Source organism: Orcinus orca, chromosome 13 (assembly GCF_937001465.1).
Source record: "Orcinus orca chromosome 13, mOrcOrc1.1, whole genome shotgun sequence".
Taxonomy (NCBI): domain Eukaryota; kingdom Metazoa; phylum Chordata; class Mammalia; order Artiodactyla; family Delphinidae; genus Orcinus; species Orcinus orca.
In genome coordinates, this window is record NC_064571.1 from 65822870 (window position 1) to 65837226 (window position 14357).

Sequence of the window (14357 nt, forward strand, 5' to 3'; positions counted from 1 at the left end):
AGAAGTTCTCCTTTATTATCTTTTCTTAAAAGATTAGGAAATGAGAAAAGTCAGTCTGTTTACAGTCTGCAAGTATCATAAGAGTGCAAAGAATATTTATTAAAACTTAAATGAATGCTTTAAATTCCCAGTATTATCCTTTCTAAAAAAGTTAAAATAGTTAAGTCTAATAATAATTACACCTACTTTCCTGAGCACTCTCAGTCAGATGCAAAGCATCTGTTCCTCAGCCAGCTCAATTCCACCTGGCCCTCGTCTGCAGCCCTCAGTAACACTCACCTCTAAGGTTCCTTCTGGCACCCAGTCCCCTGTTAAACCACAACGCTGGCCTCCAGGCCTTGGTAAATGCCCTTTTAGTCTCTGTTCTGTTTGTACTTGGATGTAAGACAGGAAAATATCTGGAGCTACAAAAGATTAACAACCTGCCTCTGTCAGGGGCAGTCTCTTCCAAACGCACCCATAATCACCACCCTCACCAGACCCTGAATTTCTGCAGGCTGGGCTGAAGAGCCATATATATATATATATATATATATATATATATATATATATATATATATATATATATATATATATATATATATTACATATATATATATTTTTTACTTTTGTCTGCATTGGGTCTTTGTTGCTGCGTGCAGGCTTCCTCTAGTTGCGGCAAGCAGGGGCTACTCTTGGTTGCGGTGCGCGGGCTTCTCATTGTGGTGGCTTCTCTTGTTGTGGAGCATGGGCTCTAAGCGTGCGGGCTTCAGTAGTTGTGGCTCGTGGGCTCTAGAGCGCAGGCTCAGTAGTTGTGGCACACGGGCTTACTTGATCCACAGCATGTGGGATCTTCCCGGACCAGGGCTCGAACCCATGTCCCCTGCATTGGCAGGTGGATTCTTAACCACTGCGCCACCGGGGAAGTCCCATGGAGAGCTATATTTTAACAAGCACCTTGGAAGTGGTTCATATGTTCAGGCAAGTTTGAGAAATGTTGTATAAGGCTCATAAGATGTACACAGGGTGCTGTCCCAGGAAACACCAATGTGTCAGTTCAATCAACACAATCTGACTCTGTCAAAGACCTTCAGTGTGCCCCTACTGGAATCTGACTGAAGTTAGCATTTAGTGCCTTTAGAAGTGTGCTTTAAGTGGGTGTACTTTATTCCATTCCACTAGTAAGTTTCTCTGCTGTTACTGAGTTTTCACTGTTCTGTAACTTTCTAGGTTTTCAAAATATTTTTTTAACTATTAACAATATTTTATGTTGTTTATCGCTTCTCCCTTCTTTTATCTCCCTTATTTATGAACTAATTGTTGCCTATATTTTTACTCATCTATTATCACGAAACTCACATCCTGGTTCAGCCCATCAGCCTCTGTCCAGGCATCCCCCTTTCTTGGCCTTAGCAGAAGCCAGTTTCACTCACCCAGGTGCACGTTCTTTTCCCACATGGGACTGCATCCTGATATTGTGTACAATCCATTTCCTCCTCCTTTCACCTAAATTGTAGGCATTCAGACGCTGAGTTCTGCAACCAAACCTTCCTCACAAAAGCCTCTATTCATTTCTTCCTGCCTATGCTGGTTCAACCCCTTTCCCCCAGATGATGCCAAGTCTTCCACTGATATCTTCTTTCTCAGAGTTTCCTGAGAATACAGCATGGTGAATCAAAGCATGGACTTCGGGGGCTTCCTTGGTGGTTCAGTGGTTAAGAATCTGCCTGCCAATGCAGGGGACACGGGTTCGAGCCCTGATCCAGGAAGATTCCACGTGCTGTGGAACAACTAAGCCCGTGCACCACAACTACTAAGCCTGCACTCTAGAGCCCACGAGCCACAACTACTGAGCCCAGGCACCACAACTACTGAAGCCCGCGTGCCTAGAGCCCGTGCACTGCAACAAGAGAAGCCACCGCAATGAGAAGCCCGTGCAGTGCAACGAAAAGTAGCCCCCGCTTGCCACAATTAGAGAAAGCCCACGCACAGCAACGAAGACCCAACTCAGTCAAAAATAAATAAATTTAAAAAAAAAAAAAAAAAGCATGGACTTCGAAATCCAACACAGACCTGGTGTGAATTCAATTAGACCTTGGGTAAGTCACTTATATTTTCTGTGCTTCAGTTTCTTCACCAGTAAAAATATAAATAGTGCCTACTTCCTAGGATTATTTAGAACCTGGCACATGAGTATCCAGGAAACGGTAGTAACTGTACACAGTTCTGAATAAACAGTAGTAACTATAATGACTCCAAAAAAAACAGCATAGCTACAGTCACAGGAGCAAGTTCTAGTATACTTTTCAATAACTTTCAAGCGCTACATGTGGTTATTAATGCAGGTGAAGTACAGAGTTAGAACAGAAGACATGATTTCATATCTCAGATATGTGAAAAACTCAATGGCGGGACCCAGCACACTAAACGTGAAGCATTGTAATTATCCCAATGTTTTTAGATTTTCTAAATCTAAAGCATTCTATTCTAGGTAATAATGATTGCTTTTAGTGAGTTATGAAGGATTGGGCAGTTTTCTTTTCTTGTACCTCCTTTAAAGTCAGGATAATAGAAACAGTCAACATTTACTGAGGGTTTACTATGTGCCAGGCGCTATTTGGAGTGTTTCACAAATATTAAGTCATTTAACCCCTCAGTATCTGAATGAGGTGGGCATTACCGCTCTCTCCATTCTCCAGGTAAGGGAAGTGAAGCATAAGAGGTTAGGGTGCTTAGCCTTGGCCACAGTACGTGACATCTCTTCCTCTTGGATTGTGAGGTCTATGGACAATAAAATCTGGTGCTTTTCTGACAACAGACAATCTGACACTGAAGCAGGCAGAGAAAAGGAGAGATGAGAAAAGACAGAAAGACCGGATGAGCTCTTCGAGCCTTGAATCCAGCTAACTATGGGATCGGAATACCCCTAGACTTCCCAGTTATTATAACAGTCAACCAATTTCCTTTTTTACAGACAGTTTGAATTGGGTTTCTGTCCCTTACAACTAAAAGTTTCCTACTGAGACCTGTCCTTGAATTGTACTAAAGTAGAAGTATAAAAAGTCTCAAAAAGCTCTAAACTTCAATCTGTCCATTACAAGCACCTTATATTTAGAAAAGGATATTTAAAGTATAAAAATCAAATGCAACTTCTCAAATTTTGAAGCCATACCCCCTCGTGGGGTAAGCCAAATACAGCCAAGGTCAGCTTGAATTACTACATCACGTGCTCCCCTGCACCTCCTGTAATCCATAATGACAGCCATATATTCCACTCACGCAAATAGCTGCACATCAAGGTCAATGCCAAGCCTGCCAAATATAATTCATGTGGATGTACTTTCATGAAGAAGATATGTGAAAATGTAATAGAGCAGGTGCATATTATGAGACACCAAAACTTCAGAGAGCAGTCTGCAATGCAGAACAAATGACCAGCTTGTAATACAGAGGAAAAGCTTTGTTTTATGGTATGTTGAGAAATACTGTGAACATATTTCGAGATAATTAAGTAGCTAATTCATGAACTCCGGTCTCTTATCATTTTTTTTAACATCTTTTTTTTGGGGGGGGGAGTGGGGGGCACGTGGGCCTCTCACTGTTGTGGCCTCTCCCATTGCAGAGCACAGGCTCCGGACGCGCAGCCTCAGCGGTCATGGCTCACGGGCCTAGCTGCTCCGCAGCACGTGGGGTCTTCCTGGACCGGGGCACAAACCCGTGTCTCCTGCATCAGCAGGCGGACTCGCAACCACTGCGCCACCAGGAAAGCCCAATGTCTTTATTGGAGTATACTTGCTTTACAATTCTTATCACTTCTTCTAATGACCTCAAAGGGTAGCAATTTATGCATGCAGTTCATCATTTTTTAGGAAACCCTGTAAGAAAAAACTGAAATTCCTTTACCTCTTTCCCCTTAAAAGAATACAACCAACCAAAGTGTGAATTACTACCCGCTGAGACCTCTACGTTGCCCTCAGTGTGATCACAGTGATTGCTCTGTTCCTGTTAGCTTTGGCACTCGACTGAAGATTTGGACTGTAGGATATTACAAAGGCTGGTCTCTACTGCTCTCAGATTGCTAAATTGCCAGATGAAAATATAATCTCTAATTTAGCTAACTCTCAATTATTCCCGCTAATAAGTAGGTAATTAAAAATTAAACATAAAGAAGAAAAGGACTTACAAAAACAAACCCAAAACGTTTAAGAAAATGGTAATATGAACACAAATTTCGATAGCTACCTTAAAAGTGAATGGATTAAATGCTCCAACCAAAAGACACACGCTTGCTGAATGGATACAAAAATAAGACCCATGTATATGCTGTCTACAAGAGACCCACTTCAGACCTAAGGACACATACAGACTGAAAGTGAGGGGATGGAAAAAGATATTCCATGCAAACGGAAATCAAAAGAAAGCTGGAGTGGCAATACTTACATCAGATAAAACAGACTTTAAAATAATGTTACAAGAGACAAGGAAGGACACTACATAATGATCAAGGGATCCACCCAAGAAGATAAAACAATTATAAATATATATGCACCTAACACAGCAGAACCTCAATACATAAGGAAATTGCTACCAGCTATAAAAGAGGAAATGGACAGTAATACAATAACAGTGGGGGACTTTAACACCTCACTTACACCAATGCACAGATCATCCAAACAGAAAATTAATAAGGAAACAGAAGTTTTAAATGACACAATAGACCAGAAAGATTTAATTGATATTTATAGGACATTCCATCCAAAAACAGCAGATTACACTTTCTTCTCAAGTGCACACGGAACATTCTCCAGGAGAGATCACATCTTGGGTCACAAATCAAGCCTCAGTACACTGAAGAAAACTGAAATTATATCAACCATCTTTCCTGAACACAACACTATGAGATTAGAAAACAATTACAGGGAAAAAAACGTAAAAAACACAAACACATGGAGGCTAAACAATATGTTACTGAATAACCAAGTGATCACTGAAGAAATCAAAGAGGAAATCAAAAAATACCTAGAAACAAATGACAAGGAAAACACGATCACCCAAAACCTATGGGATGCAGCAAAAGCAGTTCTAAAAGGGAAGTTTATAGCTATACAAGCCTACCTCAAGAAACAAGAAAAATCTCAAAAAAACAATCTAACGTTACACCTAAAGGAACTAGAGAAAGAAGAACAAACAAAACCCAAAGTTAGCAGAAGAAAAGAAATTATAAAGATCAGAGGAGAAATAAATGAAATAGAATCAAGAAAACAATAGCAAAGATCAATAAAACTAAAAGCTGGTTCTTTGAGAAGACAAACAAAATTGATAAACCATTAGCCAGACTCATCAACAAAAAGAGGGAGAGGACTCAAATCAATACATTTAGAAATGAAAAAGGAGAAGTTACAACAGACATCACAGAAATACAAAGAATCCTAAGAAACAACTACAAGCAACTCTATGCCAATAAAATGGACAACCTGGAAGAAATGGACAAATTCTTAGAAAGGTATAACCTCCCAAGACAAAACCAGGAAGAAATAGAAAACATGAACAGACCAATCACAAGTAATGAAATTGAAACGGTGATTAAAGATCTTCCAACAAATAAAAGTACAGGACCAGATGGCATCACAGGTGAATTCTATGAAACATTTACAGAAGAGCTAACACCTATCCTTCTCAAACTCTTCCAAAAAATTGCAGAGGAAGGAACATTCCCAAACTCATTCTATGAGGCCACCATCACCCTGATACCAAAACCAGACAAAGATACTACAAAAAAAATTACAGACTAATATTACTGATGATTATAAATCCAAAAATCCTCAACAAAATACTAGCAAACACAATCCAACAATACATTAAAAGGATCATACAATATGATCAAGTGGGGTTTATCTCAAGGATGCAAGGATTCTTCAATATATGCAACTCAATGTGATACACCATATGAATATATTGAAGAATAAAAACCATATGATCATCTCAATAGATGCATAAAAAGCTTTTGACAAATTTCAACACCTATTTATGATAAAAACCATCCAGAAAATAGGCCTAGAGGGAACGAACCTCAACATAATAAAGGCCATATACAACAAACCCACAGCCAACATCACTCTCAATGGTGAAAGACTGAAAGCATTTCCTCTAAGATCAGGAAAAAGACAAGGATGTCCACTCTCACCACTACTATTCAAGATAGTTTGGAAGTCCTAGGCACAGCAATCAGAGAAGAAAAGGAAATAAAAGTAATACAAATTGTAAAAGAAGAAATAAAACTGTCACTGTCTGCAGATGACATGATACTATACATAGAGAATCCTAAAGATGCCACCAGAAAACTACTAGAGCTAATCAATGAATTTGATAAAGTTGCAGAATACAAAATTAATGCACAGAAATCTCTTGCATTCCTATACACTAATGATTAAAAATCTGAAAGAGAAATTAAGGAAACTCTCCCATTTACCAATGCAACAAAAAGAATAAAATACATAGGAATAAGGCTTCCCTGGTGGCGCAGTGGTTGAGAGTCCGCCTGCCGATGCAGCGGACACGGGTTCGTGGCCCGGTCCGGGAAGATCCCACATGCTGCGGAGCGACTGGGCCCATAAGCCATGGCCGCTGATCCTGTGCATAAGGAGCCTGTGCTCTGCAACAGGAGAGGCCACAACAGTGAGAGGCCTGCGTACTGCAAAAACAAAAACAAAAACAAAAAACCTAGGAATAAACCTACCTAAGGAGACAAAACACCTGTGTGCAGAAAACTATAAGACACTGATAAAATACATTAAAGATGATACCAACAGATGGAGAGATATACCATGTTCTTGGATTGGAAGAATCAATATTGTGAAAATGAGTATACTACCCAAAGCAATCTACAGAGTCAATGCAATCCCTATCAAATTACCAATGGCATTTTTTACAGAACTAGAACAAAAAACCTTAAAATTTGTATGGAGACACAAAAGACCTTGAATAGCCAAAGCAGTCTTGACGGAAAAACACGGAGCAGGAGGAATCAGACTCCCTGACTACAGACTATACTACAAAGCTACAGTAATCAAGACAATATGGTACTGGCACAAAAACAGAAACACAGATCAATGGAACAGATAGAAAGCCCAGAGATAAACCCACACAGGTATGGTCAACTAATCTATGACAAAAGAGGCAAGAATATACAATGGAGAAAAGACAGCCTCTTCAATAAGTGGCGCTGGGAAAACTGGACAGCTACATGTAAAAGAATGCAATTAGAACACTCCCTAACACCTTACACAAAAATAAACTCAAAATGGATTAAAGACCTAAATGTAAGACCAGACACCATAAAACTCTCAGAGGAAAACATAGGAAGAACACTCGTTGACATAAATCACAACAAGATCTTTTTTAATCCACCTCCTACAGTAATGGAAATTAAAAAAAAATAAACAATGGGACCTAATGCAACTACAAAGCTTTTGCACAGCAAAGGAAATGATAAACAGGACGAAAAGACAACCCTCAGAATGGGAGAAAATATGTGCAAACGAATCAACGGACAAAGGATTAATCTACAAAGTATATAAACAGCTCATGAAGCTCAATAATAAAGAAACAACAACCCAATCCAAAAATGGGCAGAAGACCTAAATAGACATTTCTCCAAAGAAGATATACAGACTGCCAACAAACACACGAAAGAATGCTCAACATCACTAATCATTAGAGAAATGCAAATCAAAACTACAATGAGATATCATCTCACACCAGTCAGAATGGCCATCATCAAAAAATCTAGAAACAATAAATGCTGGAGAGGGTGTGGAGAAAAGGGAACACTCTTGCACTGCTGGTGGGAATGTGAATTGGTTCAGCCACTATGGAGAACATTATGGAGGTTCCTTAAAAAACTACAAATAGAACTACCATATGACCCAGCAGTCCCACTACTGGGCATATACCCTGAGAAAACCAAAATTCAAAAAGAGTCATGTACCAAAATGTTCATTGCAGCTCTATTTACAATAGCCCGGAGATGGAAACAACCTAAATGCCCATCATCGGATGAATGGATAAAGAAGATGTGGCACATATATACAATGGAATATTACTCAGCCATAAAAAGAAACGAAATTGAGCTATTTGTAATGAGGTGGATAGACCTAGAGTCTGTCATACAGAGTGAAGTAAGTCAGAAAGAAAAAGACAAATACCGTATGCTAACACATATATATGGAATTTAAGAAAAAAAAATGTCATGAACAACCTAGGGGTAAGGCAGGAATAAAGACGCAGACCTCCTAGAGAACGGACTTGAGGTTATGCGGAGAGGGAAGGGTGAGCTGTGACAGGGCGAGAGAGAGTCCTGGACATATACACACTAACAAACGTAGTAAGGTAGATAGCTAGTGGGAAGCAGCCGCATGGCACGGGGATATTGGCTCGGTGCTTTGTGACAGCCTGGAGGGGTGGGATAGGGAGGGTGGGAGGGAGACGCAAGAGGGAAGACATATGGGAACATATGTTTATGTATGACTGATTCACTTTGTTATAAAGCAGAAACTAACACACCATTGTAAAGCAATTATACCCCAATAAAGATGTTAAAAAAAAAAAACAAAAAAAAAACCATTGTTTTATGTATACATGTATTTTTTAAATCATTTTCATCTTATTCTTCAGGGATGCAATAACTTCAACAATTAGTAATATCAAACTCTGAATCAGAGGAATTGGCAAAAGTTCAGATTATGAAGTAAATGGCTCAACAAGTGACAGAAAATTAGACAAATTTTGTCTAATTCATCTTGTTCCATGATCTGACTCATTTCCAAATTTTCTGGGTTGGGGAGTGAAAAGACTTTCTCTGATTTTTCCCACAGAGGCAGGAATAACAACTCCCCCATTCCACTGTATAGGTAGAAAGGTATACCACTCTCTTCATCACATAGCATTTGCATGGCAAGATGAAGAGACCCCAGATATAGTAAGGCCAAGACAGGGGCAAAGGGCCAAAGCATGGTGATTTGGCTCTTTCTTCAAATCCATTTTCCCCAAGCAAAGCACATCCTGTGTATTTGATATCTAAAAGCATCATCTGCACAATTCAGAGAATCATGCAGGTTTCAAACTGGAAAGCTAGCTAGGAAAGATACAGAACCTAAGGAATAACTTTGTACTATATTTCCAGCAGCATCAATAGAGTGCTCTAAGCTTAGTGAGGTGTCTATCAGAAATATTTTTAAACAAAGAAATTAATAAAATATTCTTCAGTAGTTTTAAAAAAAAACCACTTTGGAATAGAGACTATTCATTCTACTTCATCAGTGAATATTTTTGCATTAGGATGAATTTTGTTTCTTCATACAATCTATGTCTGTGAAACTGCTTACCTTTTTCACTAACTCTTGTATTATCTCTTTACCACTCACCACAAACCTATGCTATAAGTACAATTATTACTACCCTATTATATAGATAATGAAACTTAGGGATGTGATGCTGTGATATAATAAGAAATATATAAGCTCTGGTTCCCAGCACAGAGCTTCTAAAAGTCTTATAACTTCCTGAGTTGTAGGGTTAGAAGAGTGTCTTTTTTTATCCATAGTAAGTCCCTTTCACCACACCTGAGCTTATGGCAATGAGGTGACTCTGGGAGGATTGGGGCCGGTTGTCAGAGGAACCAACCATGTGACTAGGGGGTTGAAACTTCCAGCCCCACCCCAAGGTCCGGGGAGGGAAAAAGGGCTGGGGATTGAGGTTATCACCAATGGCCACTGATTTAATCAATCATGCCCACATAATAGATACTCCATAAAACCCCCCAAAACAAATGGGTTCAGAGAGCACCCACGTTGGAAAACGCACCGACGTTCTGGGAGGGGGAGTGCACCCCAAACTCCACAAAGACAGAGAAGCTCCTTTGCTCAGGATCCTTGCCCTATATACCTCTTCATCTGGCCGTTCATTTGAATCCTTTATAACATCCTTTATAATAAACCAGTAATCGTAATTAAGTGTTTCCCCTAGTTCTGTGAGCCAGTTCTAGCAAATTATCAAACCTGAGGTGAGGAGGAGGTCGTGAGGACCCCTGATTTATAGCCAGTCAGTCAGAAGTAGAAGACTTGAGATTGGAATCTGAAGTGGGAGGCAGTCTTTTGGAACTTAGCCCTTAACATATGGGGTCTGTACTAATTCCAGGGAGGGTCAGAATTGAATTAAATTGTAGGACACCCAGTTGATGTCCACAGGGAAATGATGAAATGCTTGGTGTGAAAGACCCACACACTTGGCGTCAGAAATGTTGAGTAGCGAACAGCTTTCCTTTAGAAAGGTTAAATACTACGGTCACAGAGCTAAGTGACAGAGTTGGGTTTTGGAGCCAAGCAGACTCTAAAACAACACTCTTCAATAATAAAACGTGTTAGAGGAAAATGATTTTATACTCACAACAAACATGTACGGTTATTGATAATAATAAAGAGCTGGAAGAATAACAAAAATTGCCACATTAATTCTTACCTGTGTCTGCCTCATTGCCCGTTCCACTCGGCGTGTGCTTCCTCTCTCAAGTTTTGTCCGGAGGATCAAAGCTGATGTCTGAATGGCCCAGAACTTGGGTTGTGAAAGCAAACACTGAGGGGAAGAAAGAAAGAAAGAAAGAAAGAAAAAAACCACAGAAGGAATGGATAAGCTGGGTAATTCCACTCTGAATATAACAAAATGAATATATCAGGTAGTGCTGAGTGAGTGCAGATTTGAAAATCACCTCAGTGAAAAATAATAAAAGACAACACGTGCTTTATGTTTTTTATGAAGAATATTTTTTATGAAGAATGTATTCATCTGAGCAGAGTCATTACTTAACCTAGTTGACCTGTTCTACTGAATAAATTCCTTAAGGAATGAATCAGAATATTTCCATATAATCAAAAAGGTAAGCAGAATGTATCATACCATAAATTAATAAATCTTTTTATCTCACGAGTTATTTAAAAATGTGAGAAAATAAACTACATAAAATAAATGCCATCTTCTCAAATTTGAAATACATTTTTAAAAATCATCCAAACTCACAAACAAAAACAAATAATTAGAAATCTGGTACCTTTCACTTAAATATCCTAATCCACTGATGCAAATGCAAATCAAACTTTAAGAAAACCGCTCTAAAATTTTTGAGAATGCTTTCTAGTCTTGGTTAGGGTAGGGAGTCTCTAATGTTAGTTAAAATGCTATCCTAGAGAGGGCACCTTAAGAAAGACTGGCTCATAAGAAAACTCTGAATATGCACATACTGAATCCTAGCCCCAGAGAAAACTGTGACCAACCATCAGTTCACAGAGTGCAGTAGAAACCACTGAATATGACCACAAATGTAGTGGGGAAAAAGTGGAAGTTCTGGGTGTGTGAAAACAGGGGCAAAATGTATTATGAGACAATAGGGACTGACTGGTATAATGAACACAACTTAAGCTCTTTGCTGGTGACACGGAAACCAATGCTGTCCCTGAGTGATATAATAACTTTCAGTGAAGATTGCTTCGCAGAAAGGCAAAAGGTTTATTTGTCTGAAAGCTGACTACATCCTTGATTATCTGCTTATTTCTAAAAGTCAGGTATAAAAAACATCCTAGTTAATAAGCGTCCAATTAATCATTCAAAACCTAGCTGCGCACTAGCAGGAGAAGCTTTTGGTATTTTAAAACTAAATCAGATCTCTGAGAGCAGAATCTGGGCATCGGTGTTTTTTAAAAACTCCCCAGGTAATTCTAAGACATAGCCAAATTTAAGAACTAGTAGGCTAAGCTAATACAAGTATTTGTTTTTGGTCAAATTCCCTTGTAACTCCAAAATCTCATTAAAAGTTAGCAAGAAGTTCTTCAATGGAGTATACATAAACTATATCACCGTCCCTGCAATGCCTTACTGTACCGTGCCCAGCTCACTTCCATCATTTCTATTACCTACCTGGCCCCTATAGGTATGTGAATTTTTCAACTCCAAATCTTTGCCAACTTTCTTACAATAAAAAGGAGACTGAAGCACCAACAGGTTAGATCACTTGCTCAATGTCACACCTTCATTAGGAGCAAAAGCTGATTCTAATACTTGGTCTCGATCCCCAAAACAACATCTTTTTTTTTTTTTTTTTTTTGGAAATTGCACTGGATGCATGAGCTTCAACCATTTTCATTTTGTAACTGAAATATAGTTGACATACAATGTTATGTCAGTTTCAAGAGTACTACAGGGCTTCCCTGGTGGCGCAGTGGTTAAGAATCTGCCTGCCAATGCAGGGGACACGGGTTTGAGCCCTGGTCTGGGAAGATCCCACATGCTGCGGAGCAACTAAGCCCGTGCGCCACAACTACTGAGCCTGCGCTCTAGAGCCCATGTGCCACAACTACTGAGCCTGCACTCTAGAGCCCGCAAGCCACAACTACTGAACCCACGTGCCTAGAGCCCGTGCTCCACAACAAGAGACGCCACTGCAATGAGAAGCTCACGCACTGCAAGGAGCCCCTGCTCCCCGCATCTAGAGAAAGCCCATGCACAGCAGTGAAGACCCAACACAGCCAAAAATAAAAAAGTTATTTAAAAAAAAGAGTACTACATAATGATTTGATATTTGCATACATTATAAAGTGATCACCACAATAAGTCCAGTAACCATCTTTTCCCAAAGTTATTACAATATTATTGACCATATTCCTCATGTTGTGTATTATCAATATATCCCCATGACTTATTTTATTCTATAACTGGATGTTTGTAACTCTTAATCCCCTTTACCTATTTCGCCCACCCCACCTCACTTTCTGGCAACCACCTGTTTCTTCTCTGAATCTGTGAGTCTGTTTTCATCTTGTTTTGTTTATTTGCTTGTTTTGTTTTTTAGATTCACCATATAAGATCATGCAATCTTTCTCTGTCTGACTTATTTCAGTTAGCAAAATACCCTCTAGATCCATCCATGTTGCCGCAAATGGCAAGATTTCACTTTTTTACAGCCGCAGAACACATTTACATTGTTTTCTTAACACTTTCTCCAAGGAAGTAGATGACAGTACCCAGGAAACACTGTAGAGTAATGTAAGAAGAGGACTCAGTAGAGAACTTTAGGAAACTGCTCTATTAAAGGGAAGTGGAAGAAGAGGAGTAAACAGAGAATATGCAAATAATGGAGAAGGAGAATCAGAAGAATAAATTCTTACTGAAATGTGTTCATTCATTAATTCACTTGAGCACCTACTTTGTACAAGGCAGTGTGCACAAGGCCCCAGGGACAAAGTAGCGAGCAAGACAGACAAGGTCCCTGCCCTCAGAGAACTTACATTCTAATGCAATGACTATTAAGTAACCTAATTCTTCTATAACTAAGTTTGCAAATTAAAATATTTTTATCTCCTTGGAATACAGTTATATGGCACTATAAATATATACATGATGAAACAGAAGACATGAAATAAGTAAATCTGCACACTGATTCTACTACCTACAGTGGGTCGCCTGTTTTCTGTTCATTTTATTAAAGGGACTGTCTCGGTAACCTCATGACAGGATGGAAGAGCACTGAGGAAATGGCTCTGTAGAACAGTGGGGATAATCTCCAAGTCAGCCAGAGCTTGATCAGAATCCCAGCTCCACCAAGTCAGGTGATTAGCTGGGTGACCTTGGGAAGCCACCTGACCTCTTAGGATCTCATTTTCCTCCTCTCTAAAATAGGAGTAGTAACTCCCATCTCTCACAAACTTGTGAGGATTAAATAAGCATGAATAGGTTAACACTTAACTAGCCTCTGAGAGTACCTGCTAAAAAGCACATGTGGTCCCCTCCGGGATTTCTCCTCCTGTAATGCCTTCTCTCACCCTCAGCAGGAATGCAGCATCCAGAGTGGGCACAGGTGATGGCCCTAACCATCAGCTACCCCCAAAATATGGTACCTGGGCATACTGAGCATCTTAAGCTGAAGGAGTCTGAGAAAACAGCTGAAGCAGGAAGATCACTCCGACCTTCCCACTGCCCTTTTCTCCTGAAACAGGTCATAAAACTCTCATATGAGAGGTGCCTTCCCTATACCCAGAGGAAAGGTGCATCCTTATCTCTGAAGAAAAAGGGACCCTGAGAAGAATCCCAACAAGCAGGCCTTACTAAATTTCTCCCAGTGTACTACCCTTACCTTTGAACTATCATACTCCTCCACGACTGCCCGCACTTCATCAAACCTAGCACAAAAATACTCAGGTTGAACTGTTTCATCAGGTCTTCATTTCCTTATGAAGGCTCCTGTGTCACACAAAATCTCTATTAAGTAAATGTGTGCCCTTTTTTCCTGTTAATCTGTCTTTGTCAGTTGAATTTTCAGACCCAGTCTGGAACCC

General features: G+C 39.6%; 1 protein-coding gene across 6 annotated transcripts in view; it reads right to left on the minus strand.

The window, feature by feature from the left end:
• The window catches only part of TTC27 (tetratricopeptide repeat domain 27), a 178957-nt gene that overhangs the window by 86890 nt on the left and 77710 nt on the right, over positions 1–14357 (minus strand). For 5 of the 6 annotated variants that reach the window (XM_004268202.3, XM_033425257.2, XM_049696319.1 and 2 more), the window contains one exon: positions 10495–10608. The exons of the other annotated variant lie outside the window; for it this stretch is intronic. In XM_004268202.3, the coding sequence (XP_004268250.2) occupies positions 10495–10608 (114 nt within the window). The remainder of the gene's footprint in view (positions 1–10494; positions 10609–14357) is intronic. 6 annotated transcript variants of the gene reach the window in all.